Raw genomic sequence first — 16,512 nt, forward strand, 5'->3', positions numbered from 1 at the left:
TACACTATTCCAAAATCAAAATATCAATGGATTATAGTTTTATAATATCTTTCTTCAGAAAATATGGATGTGAACCTTTTTGAGAAAGATTCCAGCAAAAACCAACGCCAGCATTACAGGAGCAACAATATTCATGAATCCTTTCTGAGGGGGCACATTTTTCTCACCTTTAATAAATCATATTCTCATGTCAGCGCTTCTTATAAGCTGCCACCAATATTTTCCTCGATCACAGTGTATATTGAATTTGTCATGTTGTGTTAGTGAGCTCATAGCCCGTGTCAAACATTCTGAGCGACCTAATTAATACATTCGAGTAATTAAAGCACAGAGAAGCTGAACTTCTACTTTGGAAACGGTAACAAATATGAATAATGCATGGTTGTTTAAACTGTGTTTATTAGGATCACTGAATCGGTAATCAGCTTCTTTTAATTCTTGTGATCATTCTTGAGTGTATTTAAATTCTGGAAGCAAATTTTTCATACAGCACCACATGCCTGAGCTATATTTCTCATTCCCACCTTTTTAATTATGAGCAGGTGCTTGGGATTTTAAAAACTATTTCTGTTCTAATAATTTTCCGTTCGGGTCTGATCTAGACAAAGAAATAATCAACCTCCAACTACATTCCAACAATCCACAAATGTAGATTTTATTGGAAATTAAAGAATTTCATAGAACGGAGGGCAATTACTCAGCTGATGCGCATGGCTCCTGTAGGGAACAGACTGATAGATAGAGAAAATGAGTAGATAAAAGAAAATAGGTGCCACTATATTGCTGACGCTCCATAGCTGGGAAATTATTCACAGGGAGGTCGCCAAGGTAGCTTTTAGGGTTTGTTTAAAGCTCACCCTAACCACTTTGAAAATACAATGATGTTACTTTCAAGCTCATCAGCATGATAACCAACAAAACTTGCTTTCATAGGTAGAATACTGATGAAAAACGACAAAGAAAAATACAGATGGGAAAATCATTTAAGACTTTAATTTAACTTTTTTAAGTTTACAATATGGCTTTAATGTGAATGGATGACAGTTACAATAAATTATTTAATAAATACTACATATCAGTGAACATATCTGAATGAATATATTAAATTGCCTTTTGATTGGTTGGTCATATTTTTACTTTAACACAACATGTAGCTTAAAAGTAACAATAGTTGTGTGCTGTGGGGTTACATTAAAATAAAATAAAAAACAACTTTCTTAAGTCCAACTCATTTGAGAACCTTAAAGGTCCAGCTGCACAAATGCTGTGATTCTCCAACACTTGACTGCAAACTGAACTCTAGACAATATATTTGATTATCAAACACATTGTCTTAGCACAATAACTTTCACATATAAGACTGAGACAGAAAAAAAAGAGTTTCACATTTTCATAACATTCTGGACATGTGTTACATCATTGTGATCTTTCTTGGATGCTTTTTAGTAATGCACTTGTTCAGAGAACAAAACCAACAACGGGCAGACAAAAATTTTAATCCATGTAAACAGCAATGATAGACAATGTTGCATGGGTCCCATTAAGAAACTTTAAACAGTAAAGATTGAGAGATCACTACTTCGACACACTGTTTGGATAGGAGAGATAAATCTACTCAAAACAAGCAAAAATTTCCTATTTAATTACATTCGGTGTTGGCCAGTATTTGTTTGCATTATCGGTGCCTAGTAAAGGTTTTTCTGCCCTCAAAGGTTTGCCCATGCTTTTCAGTTCAAATAACGCTGATTATCCATTGATGCTAGCATTGTGTAACTGAAAGTAACAGAAGAAAAAATGTACACCAGTATAAACAGAAACAAGTGCATTTGGGTGCTTTTAGGCACCTGAATTATGTTGCATTGAAAGATGCCATCACAAACAACACATAGTGTTAAAGCAGCCAAGAAAAGCATAGTCACACACGCAGGGAGCGCATACACTTCCCTACAAAAACACACAGATTGTTTGATGCTCCCGCTGCTCCGCGCGGTTGCCACATGCCGACACTTTGTCTGGCAATGAGGCAAGAGGCAAACCAGCGGGGAAACCCGCTTTTTTGTGTTTATTTTTGGTTTGTATGCTTTTATAAAAAATACAAGTCATAGTGAAAGTGTGGTGTATGTGCACATGCTCAAAGATTTTTGGATCTTTACGAACAATGTACCAAAGCATCTTTCTCTCCATTTTTCTCTCTCGTCTCTTTCTCTCGACATTGCGTGGAGTAGAGCTTAGCAGTCATAACCAGTCAGGTCTGTTTGGTCACATCGGTTGACAGAGATAGATGGATGCAGAAATGGAAGAGTGAACGAGAGGATATGAGGGTCACCTCTCTGGGGTGCGCGTTTTGAAAGGTGGTTAATTTCCAATCATGCATCTAATTAGACATACGCACATACGGACGCACACTTAGCCCTTTCCTCACCACTGCTCCACCATCAGGTCGAGAACTCTGTTGACGTTAAGGTCTGAGTCAAGGCCAAAGTCGCTCTCCAGAAATGGAGCAGTGGGGGGTGTGGGCGGGTGTAGGCCGGAGGTTAAAGACTCTAGCCAATCGGCAGGGTCAAAAGCGGGAACCTCTGACCTTCTCTTTCTTGATTTGGATGGTGGAGTGGTGCAGATTGGAGGAGGAGGAAGCGGAGCTGGGGTTGAAGCGAGGGGTGGAACGTTGCTAGGCGAAGGAGGAAGCTCCAGAAGAAGCGAGGAGCACAGAGGAGAGGAAAGGAAGTTGTCATCTTTTTGACATTTGGCGGACTGTAATAGGTCGAGCTGCTGGGCAGGGGAGGAGCCTGAAAGGACAGTAGTTGTTGATTGGAGATCTGTGATGGGAGAAGTGTTATCTGAAAGATAAGAATGAAAAATAGTGTTTGGAATGTTGGAGAAAACCTATTTGTCAATGACCGGCATGTCGGAATGTTCATGGGTCACACATTTTCTTTACCTGTACAACCAATATTATCTTCGAGAATGTCATCTATGGATTGAGCAGGGTCCATCTTGCATGGTGAAAGAAAGAGCAGACAGACAGTCAAACACATCGTTCTCATTGTCGATGGACAGCAATCAATACTTCAATAGTTGCATGAAGAGAAGACAGCACACACACACACTCCCAAATACACTTACCTGCACTCTTTGAATAGCCTCCTGGAGCTCCTCCTCTAAACTGCGAACGGTTGGCGAGGCTTGTGCAGGACTAGCTGTTATTTGCATGGGCAAATCAAAGTCACGACCAATCACATCGAGGAGCTTATAGCAGTTTACCTAATAGAAATAAATCACAGGAATGTTATTAGGCTCAATGGCATGCATGCTTTTTGGCCTAGCATAGCTCTCAGATGCTTTTGTTTGTTATTGCTGGTGTGTTGCAATATACTATCTTGCAAAATGCTTGAAGTACGTACTTTCCCATTTTCACTGGAGTATGCAAAGTGCATTTCCTGTCCACCTGTGTCTGGTGATCCTCTGTTGCATCCTGAGTCCTGTTGCAGGAACGGATGCAGGGAACCACCCCCTGGCTGGAGAAGGAATCAAATAGTATTTTAGATACTGTGCTTGAAGTACTTATGACCAAATAAATTTACAAAAGAAAAAGGGTAAAAAAAGCACAATATATCAGATAGAAAATCAAAGAAAATGCAACAAATTGTAGCTCATTCAAAAATCTTAAAGGTCTATTGTGTCATTTTTAGGAGGATCTGACAGCAATATAATATACAAAACTATGTCAGAGGTGAACAAAGACGTTACATAATTAAGTGTTATGGTTTTATTGCATGCGGTGGATTGCATTTTTCAGCTAGGTGTGCAGATCAAACTATTGTTGCCCAAAGCTATTTACCTGGGTGTCTTCTGCTCCTTCTCTTTGTCTGCTCCTCATTCTCTCTCGCATTTCTAGCTCCATATTAAGCTCAGTGACTGCCTGGCCTGGCCTCCACGTGGCACCCGAGTGCATTGGAGAGGAAGATGTATGTAAGCTGGGGCTTGAGCCAGCAGAAGAAGAAGTGAGGTAACTATCACTAGCCAAGCTTTGTTCTGCTAAACCAGAGGGATGTGTGAACATCTGAGTTGGGCTCGCGGAGGTGTCTACACTGTTGGGGATCATGCTGAGGCTGTCAGGGTGAGAGAGTTTTAGGGTGGCTCTAAGCTGGCAAAATGGAGCAGGAGTTAATGTGGGGCGAGGTATCTGGAAAGGGCGGAGTCTCTCTAGCAATGCAGGTTTGGTGCCAGAAACAGGAAGTCCACGTTGTCTCAACTGCTGACGGAGTACCGAAACCTGAGAAGGAAGAAAATTGTGTACATTAAAGGGGGGATTTAATGCTGTTTCATGCATTCTGACTTCTTCACAATGTTAAACGTGCTGGCTTCTCATGCTTAACATAGGCAACTTGTCAAAAAACGAGTTGGACGTATTACGTATTATTTCTGTGCTTGATAAACTCGTATAGGTATCGGAAAGTTGTTTTCGAACATAAAAAAACGCTATGTTTCTATCACGGCAAGGTGATAGAAATAGCCCGCCCACGCATCAACCAACAAGCGAGAGGAAGGCACGCTTACCATCAAGATTAGCTGCGCTCCGTCGAGGTTGGCTGCGCTATGGGCCTGCAGCTGCAGCTCGTTACTTTTGCGATAGTGAGAGAAGTTGAGGTGTGTTTGTTTGTTCACAGCATATCAGTGATAGATGGTATATAAACGGTGGACATAACACTGGATTTGCAGATTGTTTGAAACTGATAGATGGAGCGGTCCCAGCGCTAAAAGATGCCGGACATGAACCGCACACGGTAAGTGAAACTAAGTCATACTGTATGCCTGTGTTTTGTAGGCAATTGGCATGTTCATAATATAAAACAACACAAACTTATAGTGGATCAAAACAGTTATGCAGGGATAATGCGATGACGTATTGTGTGCTCGTGATTTAGTTCCTCCCCCCACACCCCCCAGGATGTCTGTCTTTGGAAATAATCATACGGCTGTATCTATCTTTTCCAAATGTGATCAAACGAAATACTCTTCGAAGAGTATGCAATACTACTTTATAGGTACTCAAGATTAATATGAGATTGGCAGAAACTGCGTGTTCAACCGGACTTTTAAATGTTCTCTACAAAGTTGTGCTCAACCTTAGAGAAATATTTTTTTATCATAGTGAAATCTTACTGTTAGGTCATCGAGGTTGGTTGGGAGTAACTCAGCCTGGTGGATGGGACTTGTATCAGGGGTTGAGGGGTTTGTTGATGGGGTTCCAGACTGAGGGGAGCTTTGAGGTGTGGTTCCAGAAAGCTTCACCTGATTCTCACTGTTGTTTGGAGATGCAATAGATCTTTGTGAATATTTCTTGATCTGACTTTTGGACATTTTAAAGGACACAGAGTATGTTTACATTATTGTTTTGCTGTATTTTTTGCATTATGGGTGTTTTGTGATTTACCTGTTTGTCACATTGAGCTGTTGTTGCTGGTTAAGTATTTGCAGTTGTAGGAACACCTGCTGTTGCTCCATAAGTTGGGAATAAGAAGTATCAGTTTGCGGAGTTTGACTGTTGTTATTCTTTTGCGAGGTGTTCCCAGCCCCGCCTCCGGTCCCAACCCTTTGATCAGGGGGAATGTACTGATGGTATTTCAGCTTCCTCATTTTGGGTTTTGAATCACGAGGCTTTCGTGGGCGAGGTGGGCGGGATGAGGTTAAGGACCCACCCAGAATGGAATGAGAAGGCGGAGCCGAAGGCTGCGCTGTCTTGGAGGTATACAAATACAGAATGTAAGAAACACAGTTTGGGAATGACAAGAAATATGAGACATAATAAAAGCTGAAACAGAGTGAGAAGTACAATTTTTTACCTTTGGCAGCAGTGGTGGGGACTGGGAGGGCATGTGCATCCCTTTGGGTCTCCCAGTGTTTGATATAGGGTTTGACCCTGTTACTTTCATGGTCATTTGTTGGCTGATGCACTCGGTTGCCGGGAGCAATGCCAACCTACACTGTTTTTAATAGATAGGTTGACAGTTGTTAAAATGTGAAACAACCATATTTCATATTTAGAAACTGAGTTTAGATTCACAACTAAACAATCACTTTGTTTCTCTCAGTTAGAATTTTAAATTTTAAACAAGTCACCACAACATTTGCGTTTGTTTGAAAACGCAAGTCATTTGATAAACCAATGTTGCTTCATCCGGCTGGTTGAAATACTCAAACAATCAGGTGTTTGAAAGTGCCACAGTGTGTTTTAGACTGGCATAGACTTTAACATTCAAATACTTTTTTTTGTATTTTGTATTTACAAACTTATACAATCTTTAAGCCAAAGAAGATACACAAAGTACTATATAAACAACCACAGTCCAATACTGTAACTTTGTTTTATGCCTCCTAAAACATCTTTACCTGTACACTGTTTGGGCTGATGGGTGTAGCAACAGGTGACACATCACTAAGTGACTGGTCACCGGCTAGCTCAGGTGATGATGAGAAGCAAGGCGACTGGTGCATCCCGAGTTGCTCGGGAGATGCAGAGGAAGAGGAGGAGCGGTCATCTTCAAAGACATCTGATGGCAACGAAGGAGCTGAGGCAAAGGAAAGGAGAAAGAAAAACAGTTAACAGTGCAAAGAATCTGCAACAATTCTGAGTATAGTTTTCTTATATAAAATGAGTTTAATAGGTTTAAATACACTCTGTGAAGTAATGTATGAGGATATAATGAATGTTCAGAAATCTCAGTCTTCTATGAAAATTGTTTACTGAACTTTAATATAAATGTATTTAAGATATTAAGAGTTATAACTATTATATATCATTACAAATCATTTTTATAAAATTCATGTTTTAAAATATGATATATTATTATAAATAAATATAAAATGAATGGTACATAATTTACAGTAGCAAAAATTTTGTCATGAGCTCAGAAAAACTTTACGATGAAATACCATGTGCGTGTTCATCTCTACGCCTGTGTATTGATATAGTGACTGGTATAGTAATACAAATGTTTGGTTAAAGTGCAAATACTTTGCTGTGCAATAGTACAATGACCTAAAGATGAATAGGAAGTCACATTTGTGGGCAGAAGAGATGTAACAGCAAGTCGGCATGCATTTTTTGGAAAGTGGAATTGACAGTGTGTTTGTGTGTGTTTGTCTATGTATATTGAGGAGGTTTGAGTTCATGTTAGGCATCTTTTAAGTTATTTTAGGTAACTCACTGTTCTCTAGAGGCAGCCTCTGCAGGAGTTCAAGTGTTCCAGGTCGTCTCTGGATTTTCTCACTCAGATCTTCAGCCAGGCGAGCCTTCTTCTGCCTGTGAACAGCACCATAACCCCTGTCTGTGTGAGAGAGAGACATAGAAAAAAACAGAGAGAGAGAGAGAACTTCAGAGAGATAACTAATGAATAGAGAAAGAAGATGGGGAATTTGAATGGCAAATCAATTGCTCTGTTTTAGAGAGCACAGAAATATATATTTTTAAGCCATATGGAAGCATGTATGAATGATTTTATTTTGTTAGGTAATCCAATTCAGACACTCAGAGGCCTTCTGATAATACATGCAGTGCTGAAGGACCTTCAGCTGAATGACTTGCGAACACAAAGGAGTGTCTGATGAATGGAGACCAGTAGATACATGAATAGCTTATGGACAAACCAGTCATTTCTGCTTTAAGGTTAGGGTTTCGTTCAGTACATGCGTTGGGATAGTCTTTACAAATTGAAGGTCTGGAAATATTGGGAAAGTCAAAGGATGTGAATGATGCATCACCTGGTGCAGTTTGAGCTGTTATGCCACTAGGGGGTGACTTCTGAGCAGTGCCATTCTTTGTCTTGTGCTGCAATGATAAAATCAGTTCAATAAATGTCAACAAATCCCTTATTTTAAATGAAAGACTGGGTTTTTCGTTAACTGAATTAGACACACCATACAGGAATTTGAACTGAAAACAAAGAAAGTGGGTAGTTGTGTAATGTGTCCTATCGTGTGAATGAAAAAATCGAGAAAAAACTAGCATAAGAGACATATATATATATTGGTATTTTATATTATAAATATAAAAATTTAGTAATATAAATAATATAGTCTTAACAGTTTGTTTTCTAAGTTTTTGCACTCACACCATGACACATGTACTGTATGGTCAACTACCCATTTACTGAGATAAAATTTAGCAAGTTCATCTACTGGCAATTGGGGAATTTATGAGTTTTTCTATCCTGGCTCATAAATTGGTTGTGAAATATAACAATAAAACTCATTGAATTGTTAAAATGTGTACTGTCTTTATTTCAAACAAATCTGTCTACTTGTTTTATTCCTTCAAGCTCAAAACTTTTAGAGCTTTTTATATAAGTCAAATTTGAATTCATTTGAATTATATCTATATTTTATTCTCATTTCAATTTCAATTTTGCATCCTGAATGCAGAATGTTATTCTGAATGACTCACAACCCAGATACAGAGGTAAGGTTGGTGGAATCGTGAACAGAGGCCCACATGGAATTCATTTTTCACTTTTGTATAGTGGCGTCCCCCATAAGCATCCGAGACTCGACAACTGAGTTGTTCATCCTGACACTAATTATCCTGAACCAGCTGCTGTTTACTATCTTACTACAACACAATTAACTGTGCTAACAGTGTTTCACGGCTAATACTAATAGTTTGCAACAGCAACTAGACATGTAATTACAAACATTAAATTATGTTAAAATGGTGAAAGACCCACTCACGTCAATTACAGAACAATTTTGCCATTTGGGATTATCTCTCTTATTATCTGCATCAGAACTCTTTTAACTTCACACATAAAAAAGACTCCTGAGAAAATATTGCTGGAGTGAAGAATATCTGAGCAACCAAGCATGGAAGCTAGATGCAAGCACCTTATATTTCAGTATGGAAGTTCTCCTTGTTATGAAGTTAATTTTATTTCAATTTCATAAACTCTTTTAGTCACACAGAGGTAAGTAATGTCTCACCGTGCCATTGCTGACGTCTTTTCCCCCAACTTTGTCAGGGGCAGTCTTTGTTGCTACAGTATAAGAACAGAAAGAGAGAGAGAGAGAGAGAGAGAGTGAGAGAGAGAGAGAGAGAGAGAGAGAGAGACTGTAATAAAATGGTAATTCAAAACAGAAATGACATAAAGAGAGAAGTCCCATTTTAAAGTCTAAATCAAAGAAGCCCCATATAGGAGAACATTTTATGATGGCCAACTCTAACGATCAGAATTTCATAAATACTTACCAGTAACTGCATTGAGTTCATTTTGCTCTCTGCGATTCTGAATTCTCAATTGCAGAACTGAAGAAACAGACACAGATATTTGAAATAATATTTATTGTGCTTCTTTTAAAATACACTTTGCATTTTATAAATCTCCATCTTTAAAAATGCTTCCACACTGAAAACCGCAATATGTTATATTGTGTGAATCAAACAGCTTTTATGACTACACGTCATTCACATTCCAAGTAAATCACATCACTCCATAAATCATCTACTAGAAAAAACACATCTTATTCGTTAAGCTATTCTAGGATGTGGCCAGATTTGCATACGGCAATCACTACTCATATCACCCACAAACGTGAAATCACTGATTGCAGTCACACACGCACACACACACACACTTGCTTGAGTGAATTACAGCTAGGTCAAGTGAGAGAAGTTATGAGGTATGGTGACTCTTCCCATGTCATGAGGTATGGTGACTCTTCCCATGATGCACCTCTGTGCTGAGTTTTGAGATCTGAGAGTAGATGTGCGGAAGGGGGTAACTATTTATCCATCTGAATGTCTATTTCTGTCATCCTACCCATCCCCCCTCCAGCTGTCTCTCTCTCTCTTTCTGTGTGTGTATTCCTCTCCCTTCCTTGCTGCCATTTGCGCTAAGTAAATTCTTCCTCTTTTTACTTTACCGAAGAGGAGAACGACATGCTGAGTGTCACCAGGCCAAATCAAATTGGAATAATGGAATTTAAAATTCTGTGAATGTGCCATGGAAACTTGTTGTAATGATGATCCTTTCACCCTAAAATTATGGCATTGTGTAAGACATAGATTCAGTTTGAACATTTGAGCAGAGAAGTGTGAAATGTATTTATGAATCTTTCCAGTAGTATATGGGCTCCGCCGGTCAAAGAGTTCCTAAAGCACATAATTCCAAAAAGCAGCTCCTGGTGAAATGTTGACGTTTCATGATGTGACTCGCTCGATATTTTCATAAATTTGAACGTCATTTTTTAATAATATTAGCCATACTGTACAGCCTCAACACTCCCTTTCTGCAGGTGGCGCTAAACGTACCAGACGCTGGTATGCCATCCGCCACCAAACACTACAAGAAAAAGATTGTGATAAGGCTGCACATTATGGCCAATATTATTCAAATTGACGTTCAGTTTTATGAAAATATCAAACAATTCGCTTCACGAACTCTTAGACAGGTGGACCCCAAAGACTCCCATTATATGAAGCAGAGAGGGCTGCGGATTTACCAAAAAATCTTCTTTATGTTTCAGGTCAAGAAAAAATGTTACCAACATCTCAGATGGCCTGAGGGTGAGTAAATTAAAGGCAAATTGGAGTTTTGGGCTGAACTATCCCTTTTAATTGTATTTATTTATTTGAAAAAATGAAACATTTGAAAACGTCTTGGTTACGTCTGCAACCTCAGTTCCCTGATGGAGGGAATGAGATGTTGTGACGAGAACAACAGATGGGGTTCGCCCTTGAGAACCAATCAATTCTGACTACTATAGAAAAAGCCAATCAAATTTGGCGAATGAAATTTGCAGGTCTGGCACCCGGATGGCCGTTATAAAAGGAAGCCGGCGTGCAGCATTCATTTACCTTCATTTACATAGCAGACTAGACCATCTGACCAATCACATCAGACTTGGCTAGCGGTAAGGAGGGGATTAGATGGATGAATCGCGGAACGAATCATTTGAGAGTCAGTCAAAAAGAAAGGTAATATGTACTCTTTAATGTTCCAAACAGACTGTTAGATAACCTTATGGGCGGTTTGAAGAAGCTTCCACTTCCTTCTAATTAAACCAACAGGGACCTCCTGGACCCCCAAACCCTTTTCCTAATTTATGCATTTGTTATACATTATCTCTGACATCTTTGGAGTGGTCTTTGCCCTTTTACTTCTAGAGATGCCTTTTTTACATTCATAGCCTGTATAATAATCCATTATTCAATTGATTTTGTACATTGCGCTTTTCACAATTTTGCATTGCTGCAAAGCAGCTTTACATACATTTAGACAGTAGTAAAGAGGTGTGCTGTAGTAAAAAGATAAATCTGAGATTATCTGTGTACTATGAAAACAGAGGTTCTAGATCTTGTGGCACAATAAAGAACGTGTAACATCCATATACCTTCTCATTGAATTAAAGGGTCAGTGTGGAGAAAAATATTTTTTTAATTTAAAAAATATGAAGAAAAATAGTTCCTTAAAGATGTCATGAATTAAGACATCAATTTTAACACAAGCTTTTGGTTACATCAGAGAGAATCGTATTCAAGCGAACATCCTGTAAGTGTTAGAACTGAAGACACCCTTGTTACTGAAATACAACTGTTATTGACACCAGGCCCAGGGAAGCCAGGTCCTGGAATACACATTTACATTTACATTTAGGCATTTGGCAGACGCTTTAATCCAAAGCGACTTACATTGCTTTATCCTATACATTTTACATAGGCATTTGCAATCCCCTGGGATCGAACCCACATCCTTGCGTTGTGAACACAATGCTCTTACCACTGAGCTACAGGAAAGCACATCTATGACGTCATTGATAGGTTGAACACTGCCCCCACAGAAGAATATCAAGACTAATTCTCTAGCCTGGCCAACTGGTTTGCACATGACAGTATTGAAGTAACAAAAGTGGCCTGGAACCAGATAGAGTGACCAAGCAATAAACATGCCGTTAAAGATCGCATAATATTGTGCAGTGCCTGGTTGTGGAAGAACACAGTCGATGCATAACCTTCCTTCAGATTCCTACATTAGGATTTTTTTAATGTTTCAGCTCAAATGGGTAAAACTTAGACCGTTTGTTCGCTTCATTTCACCACAGATTCCATTGTGAACAAGGCACAGGTCGACACTGTATTTGGTGAGAGACTAGATTAAAAAGCAGTGCTGTGCCATCAATATTGGATAAGACAGGACTGGCGCAACAATGTTATACGAGTAAAAACATTAAAGTTACTCTATGTAATTTCTGCATGTCAACCTAGGCATCCAAAACCTACTTTGCATTGTCAATGGCATGCCTCAAACAGGTAGTCTCTGAGGCATGCGAAATACAGCTTTTTTAAAGATCAATAATTGATAACAAACATTATCCAACCATTGAACTGTTGCCATAATAAAGCTGAAAAAGTTTATAACTGCAGTTTTGACTGCAGAATCTTGCAATGACCAAAGAGTGTGACTGCTCATTCGTCAGATGAGTTTGCCAGCATGATGTTTGTAGGGAACCCAAGAAGAGAGGGCACTGCTTTTGAAGGGGTTCCAACCACAGATGGGAAGCAACAAAGACAATCTGTCCACTGTCCACATGTCCTTCAATGAGGACAGAACTGCTGGCCATGTTTGAACAATATGGATATACAGAATCACGAGAGATGAAACCTCAGAAAGAAATATATTGTATATATATTTGAGGATGCAGGAAATACTTAGTTTCATTACAATATTCTTTATAATATTAACTATATTTTATAATTTCTCTATTAATAATAGGAAATTATATTATTACTACCAGTACAATTTCTATCTATTATTTCACTGCAATTGTGTTGACAATTAGTTAACAATATAGTTGAAAAACATGGATAATTTCATCATTTGAAATGTGCTATTCAAAGCAGATGTGCTCTAAAACATACGTATTGATTACGTATTGACTGTGTGGTGTTTTTTTTTTTTTTAGATTTTTTCTTACAATCGATTTTGAAGTCAATGTAGACAAGTCCAGCCTCTTCTTGCCAACAACCTGAGTAACACCCACAAACACAAGGCTGTGTTCCTCCAGTCTTTTGCTTAAGAGCGGGTCATTGCTATTACTCTCTGCTCTCACGTATATAGATTACACAAACTAAAATTATTAAAAAAAATGGATTAAAGAGACAGTCCACTCAGAAATGAACATTCTGTCATGAACTAATAATCCTCAAATTGTTCAAAATCTGTATAAATCTCTTTGTTCTGTTGGAATGTTATCGACTGAGATTTCCGGGGCACCGTTGACTATCATGGTAGAAACAAATTATTGCATATTTTGTTCTGTTTAAACACAAGATGTTTGGAAGACAAGATGTTTGGAAGAATTTGGGAAACCAAACAGTTTTGACTACCATTTATTGACTACCCCAGAAATCTCAGTTGCTAACATTCTTTAAAATATCTTTCTTTGTGTTCAACAGAACAACGCAATGTATACAGGTCTGGAACAACTCCAGGGTGAGTAAATCATGACAGAATTTTCATTTTTGGGTGGAGTATCCCTTTAATATGAACAATGTGGTGTATTGTGTCATTAATTCTAGTTACTCCACAACCATGGACACACTCAACCAGACCTCACAAACAGCAACACAAAACCAGCCCACATCTTCCAATGCATTCCAATAATCTTCTGCACTTACCGGAGCGGAACTTATTGCGGATGAGCAACGACCTCTCAGATGCCAGTAAGGTCATAATGGAGATATCTGAGGAGGAAGAATGGATGGAGCTTTTGAAGATGTAGCTTCCTCCTGCAGGGCGGGTATTAAAAGTGATTTCTGGAATCCCTCCTCTCCCTTAAGACAGAGAAAGCAAAAGAGAAGTCACAGAAGAGATAAAGGACATCTGGCCTGTACTTTTCTAGCCACAGACAGAGCAGCGGGGGAAAAGAAACACCTATGACTCCGGATATGACTGACACAGACAGAAGGAATCGGAAGTTAGCCATTTGTAACAGACAATAAACAGCATAACTTGAACAGATTATTTTCTTAAAAGTATTCTGAGGGGAGGAATGTTTGCCTGAGCAGCAGAGGATGAAACGGACAGTTGGAGCAGATGAGAGCTAGTGCGTGGACACAGGCTTGAGTTACACAAATGATTGGCTTTATTTCTGTTGCCAAGAACTGGATTTCAATTACGTCAAAGTGCATCTCTCATTGATAATAAAAGCATTTGTCATTCCGTCATTACAAACCCATAGAACTTAAAATACTGATGCTAATCTGTGTTTATTCCATTCAGTAAAAGTAAATAGGGACTGAGGTTGACAGTCACTTTTGTGTTTTACCAAAGAAACAGAGGCATACAGGTTTGGTATAACAAGGAGATGAATAAATGACAGTTCTTTTGAGTTCACTTTATGTCCCCAGTGGACCTACTCAAGCAACAAATTGGCCTCGAACACTGAAGATAACAAAATCTTCAGCTGTGAGTCTTTTAAACAGAGTCTTTAAAGCCAAACGCACAGAGATATACCATCACAAAAGAAACACAAATATTCCCACATAAAATGCATAGACACAATAAGATAAATGCAAACGGAATACTCACAGATTCAAGCTGAGCTCCCCCGAGGGCTGACAGAGTGACGTTTAACAGAGATAAAAGTGAAGAGAGAGAGAAAGAGAGAGAGACAGAGAGGGATTCTTGCAGTCGAGGTGGAAAACGAGAGCAGAACTTGAGGCGTTAAATCGCGATAACACTTGTGACAAGTTTGTTCCTTATCTTCCTTTTCGCCTGTTTGTTCATTCCCGTCCACAGGTGAATCAGGGCCTGGGCTTCTTCCTCTTTTACTCCACGCAGATTTACCGTGTGCACCTCGTTCGCTCTCTATCTCTCTCTACCCCCACACCGAGAAGTTGAGCCAACTGTGTTGAGCTATCAAAAGAGCACCCGACACCCTGCCCCCTCAGAACCCTCACAGCAGACACACACACACGTACGTATCGGCTGATAGATTCATTGGGGTGACACTGGGTGGGTAACTTGTGGTGGTCCCTGTCTCTTTTGGGGAGAGAAGGCCAAGCTTGACCCCCATAGGTAGCTGGATGAGCTTGTAAAAAACAGTGACCTACAGTGACATGTTATGAGGACACAGCTGGATCAATCTGTCAGATGGATGCTTCCTGTATTTATTTATTTTTATTAGGCTGTATGTCATTGTGAAGTGTGACACTGTGTGCAGTATCTTGAATGCTCTGAATCAAAACCTAAAACTTTGAACTGAAGTGCTGTATGCATTAGAATAAAGTATTGCCAAAAGCAGTTATGAAAAACACTGATAATGCAAGCAGGTACATAAAGATGTGAGATTTAAAATAAACTCTAAAATACTGTGTTCCATAGTTCTGTGCATACGAGTATGCAGGGACATGTATAATGTATTAAATACATTTAAAACCAACAAACATGGGAATATGTATGTCTGTGTGTAAGAAACATGCAGTGAGATGTGTATGTGCGTCATGGGGGGGCTGGGGGGTAAGGGAGTACATTACAGGACCACCTGTTTGGTAGCTTTGACAGACAGGTTGGTGTGTGCTGCTGTATCAGCAGGTCAGGCAAACACAGCCAGCGAGTGAGCAAGCGAGCGAGAGAGAAAAGTAAGAAATTACAAAACATTCCAATATACAAAAGTCACATGTTGCTGGTTGAGATACAAACAGAAAGAGAAAATGAGACGGAAATGAAAAAGTAAGTTTTATACAGACGAGAAACGTTGAATCCTGCTCCACTATTGCACAGTGATGTGTGTCTGTGAAGTCATTTGAACAAGAAACTTTTTCACAACCTTGAAACTGATACTGAAAAGGGTACACAACCTGCGTGTTGACACAACACTATGAGTTTGAAGGTTGTGAATGGCAGCACTGACACACTCAGTCCCCTGTGTGTCACATTTGTGTCATTGTGTGCTATTGGGGAAAGTGATGTAATCATCCTATCTTCCATCAACCCTCCCAGCCCCCTTTCGGGAAACCCTCTGTGATTTGCACCTGTCCATCTTTGTCTCTCTGTTGTCATCCCTCTCTGCTCACCTCAGTTACGTTGTGTCGTTTTGTGGCCCAGTCCTGCTCAAATTAAAACAACAATATGGCCCGGTTTCACAGACAAGGCTTAAGACTTAAATGAATGTGCGACCTGTCTTAACTGAATATAACTAGCTCAGAAATATCTTAAAATATATCAGTGCCAATGTTTTGTCTCAAGATGCAGACCAGTAATGTATTCTTCTAAGGCATTTTTATAACAGCGACATTAATATCTTAATTCAAGTAAAGCATAGTCCTGGATTAAGCTAAGGCGTGTCTGTGAAACCGGGCCTACATGTTCTCAAAACTGCATGCTAGCATATTTATAGAAAGATTTTAGATCTTCACTACCATCTCATGAAGTTCTCCGGGTGACATTTATTCATAGGTTGAATTTGGTTAGCAGTGAAATAATGTCGAATGTTGAAGTTTTCCTCATAGAAGGCTAT

The 16,512-nt window shown here is 39.2% G+C and overlaps 1 protein-coding gene across 2 annotated transcripts; it reads right to left on the reverse strand.

Moving 5' to 3' along the window:
* Positions 1-1,028: 1,028 nt before the first annotated feature.
* Positions 1,029-14,852, reverse strand: si:dkeyp-69b9.3 (myocardin). 2 transcript variants are annotated; one of them, XM_056763369.1, is made up of 15 exons: positions 14,583-14,852; positions 13,670-13,825; positions 9,242-9,298; positions 8,977-9,029; positions 7,762-7,828; positions 7,209-7,328; positions 6,391-6,569; positions 5,844-5,984; positions 5,435-5,739; positions 5,164-5,302; positions 3,839-4,273; positions 3,402-3,515; positions 3,124-3,261; positions 2,939-2,993; positions 1,029-2,837 (listed from the first exon to the last, which is right to left on the reverse strand). In XM_056763369.1, exons 2-15 carry the CDS (start codon positions 13,722-13,724, stop codon positions 2,419-2,421), a joined length of 2,277 nt encoding a protein of 758 aa, XP_056619347.1. In that variant the 5' UTR covers positions 13,725-13,825; positions 14,583-14,852; the 3' UTR covers positions 1,029-2,418. The 2 variants fall into 2 exon arrangements, with proteins under 2 accessions (XP_056619347.1, XP_056619348.1); XM_056763370.1 differs by lacking the exon at positions 9,242-9,298.
* Between the last annotated feature and the right edge of the window lie 1,660 nt (positions 14,853-16,512).

The sequence above is a fragment of the Triplophysa dalaica genome, chromosome 12 (genome assembly GCF_015846415.1).
Source record: "Triplophysa dalaica isolate WHDGS20190420 chromosome 12, ASM1584641v1, whole genome shotgun sequence".
Classification (NCBI taxonomy): Eukaryota; Metazoa; Chordata; class Actinopteri; order Cypriniformes; family Nemacheilidae; genus Triplophysa; species Triplophysa dalaica.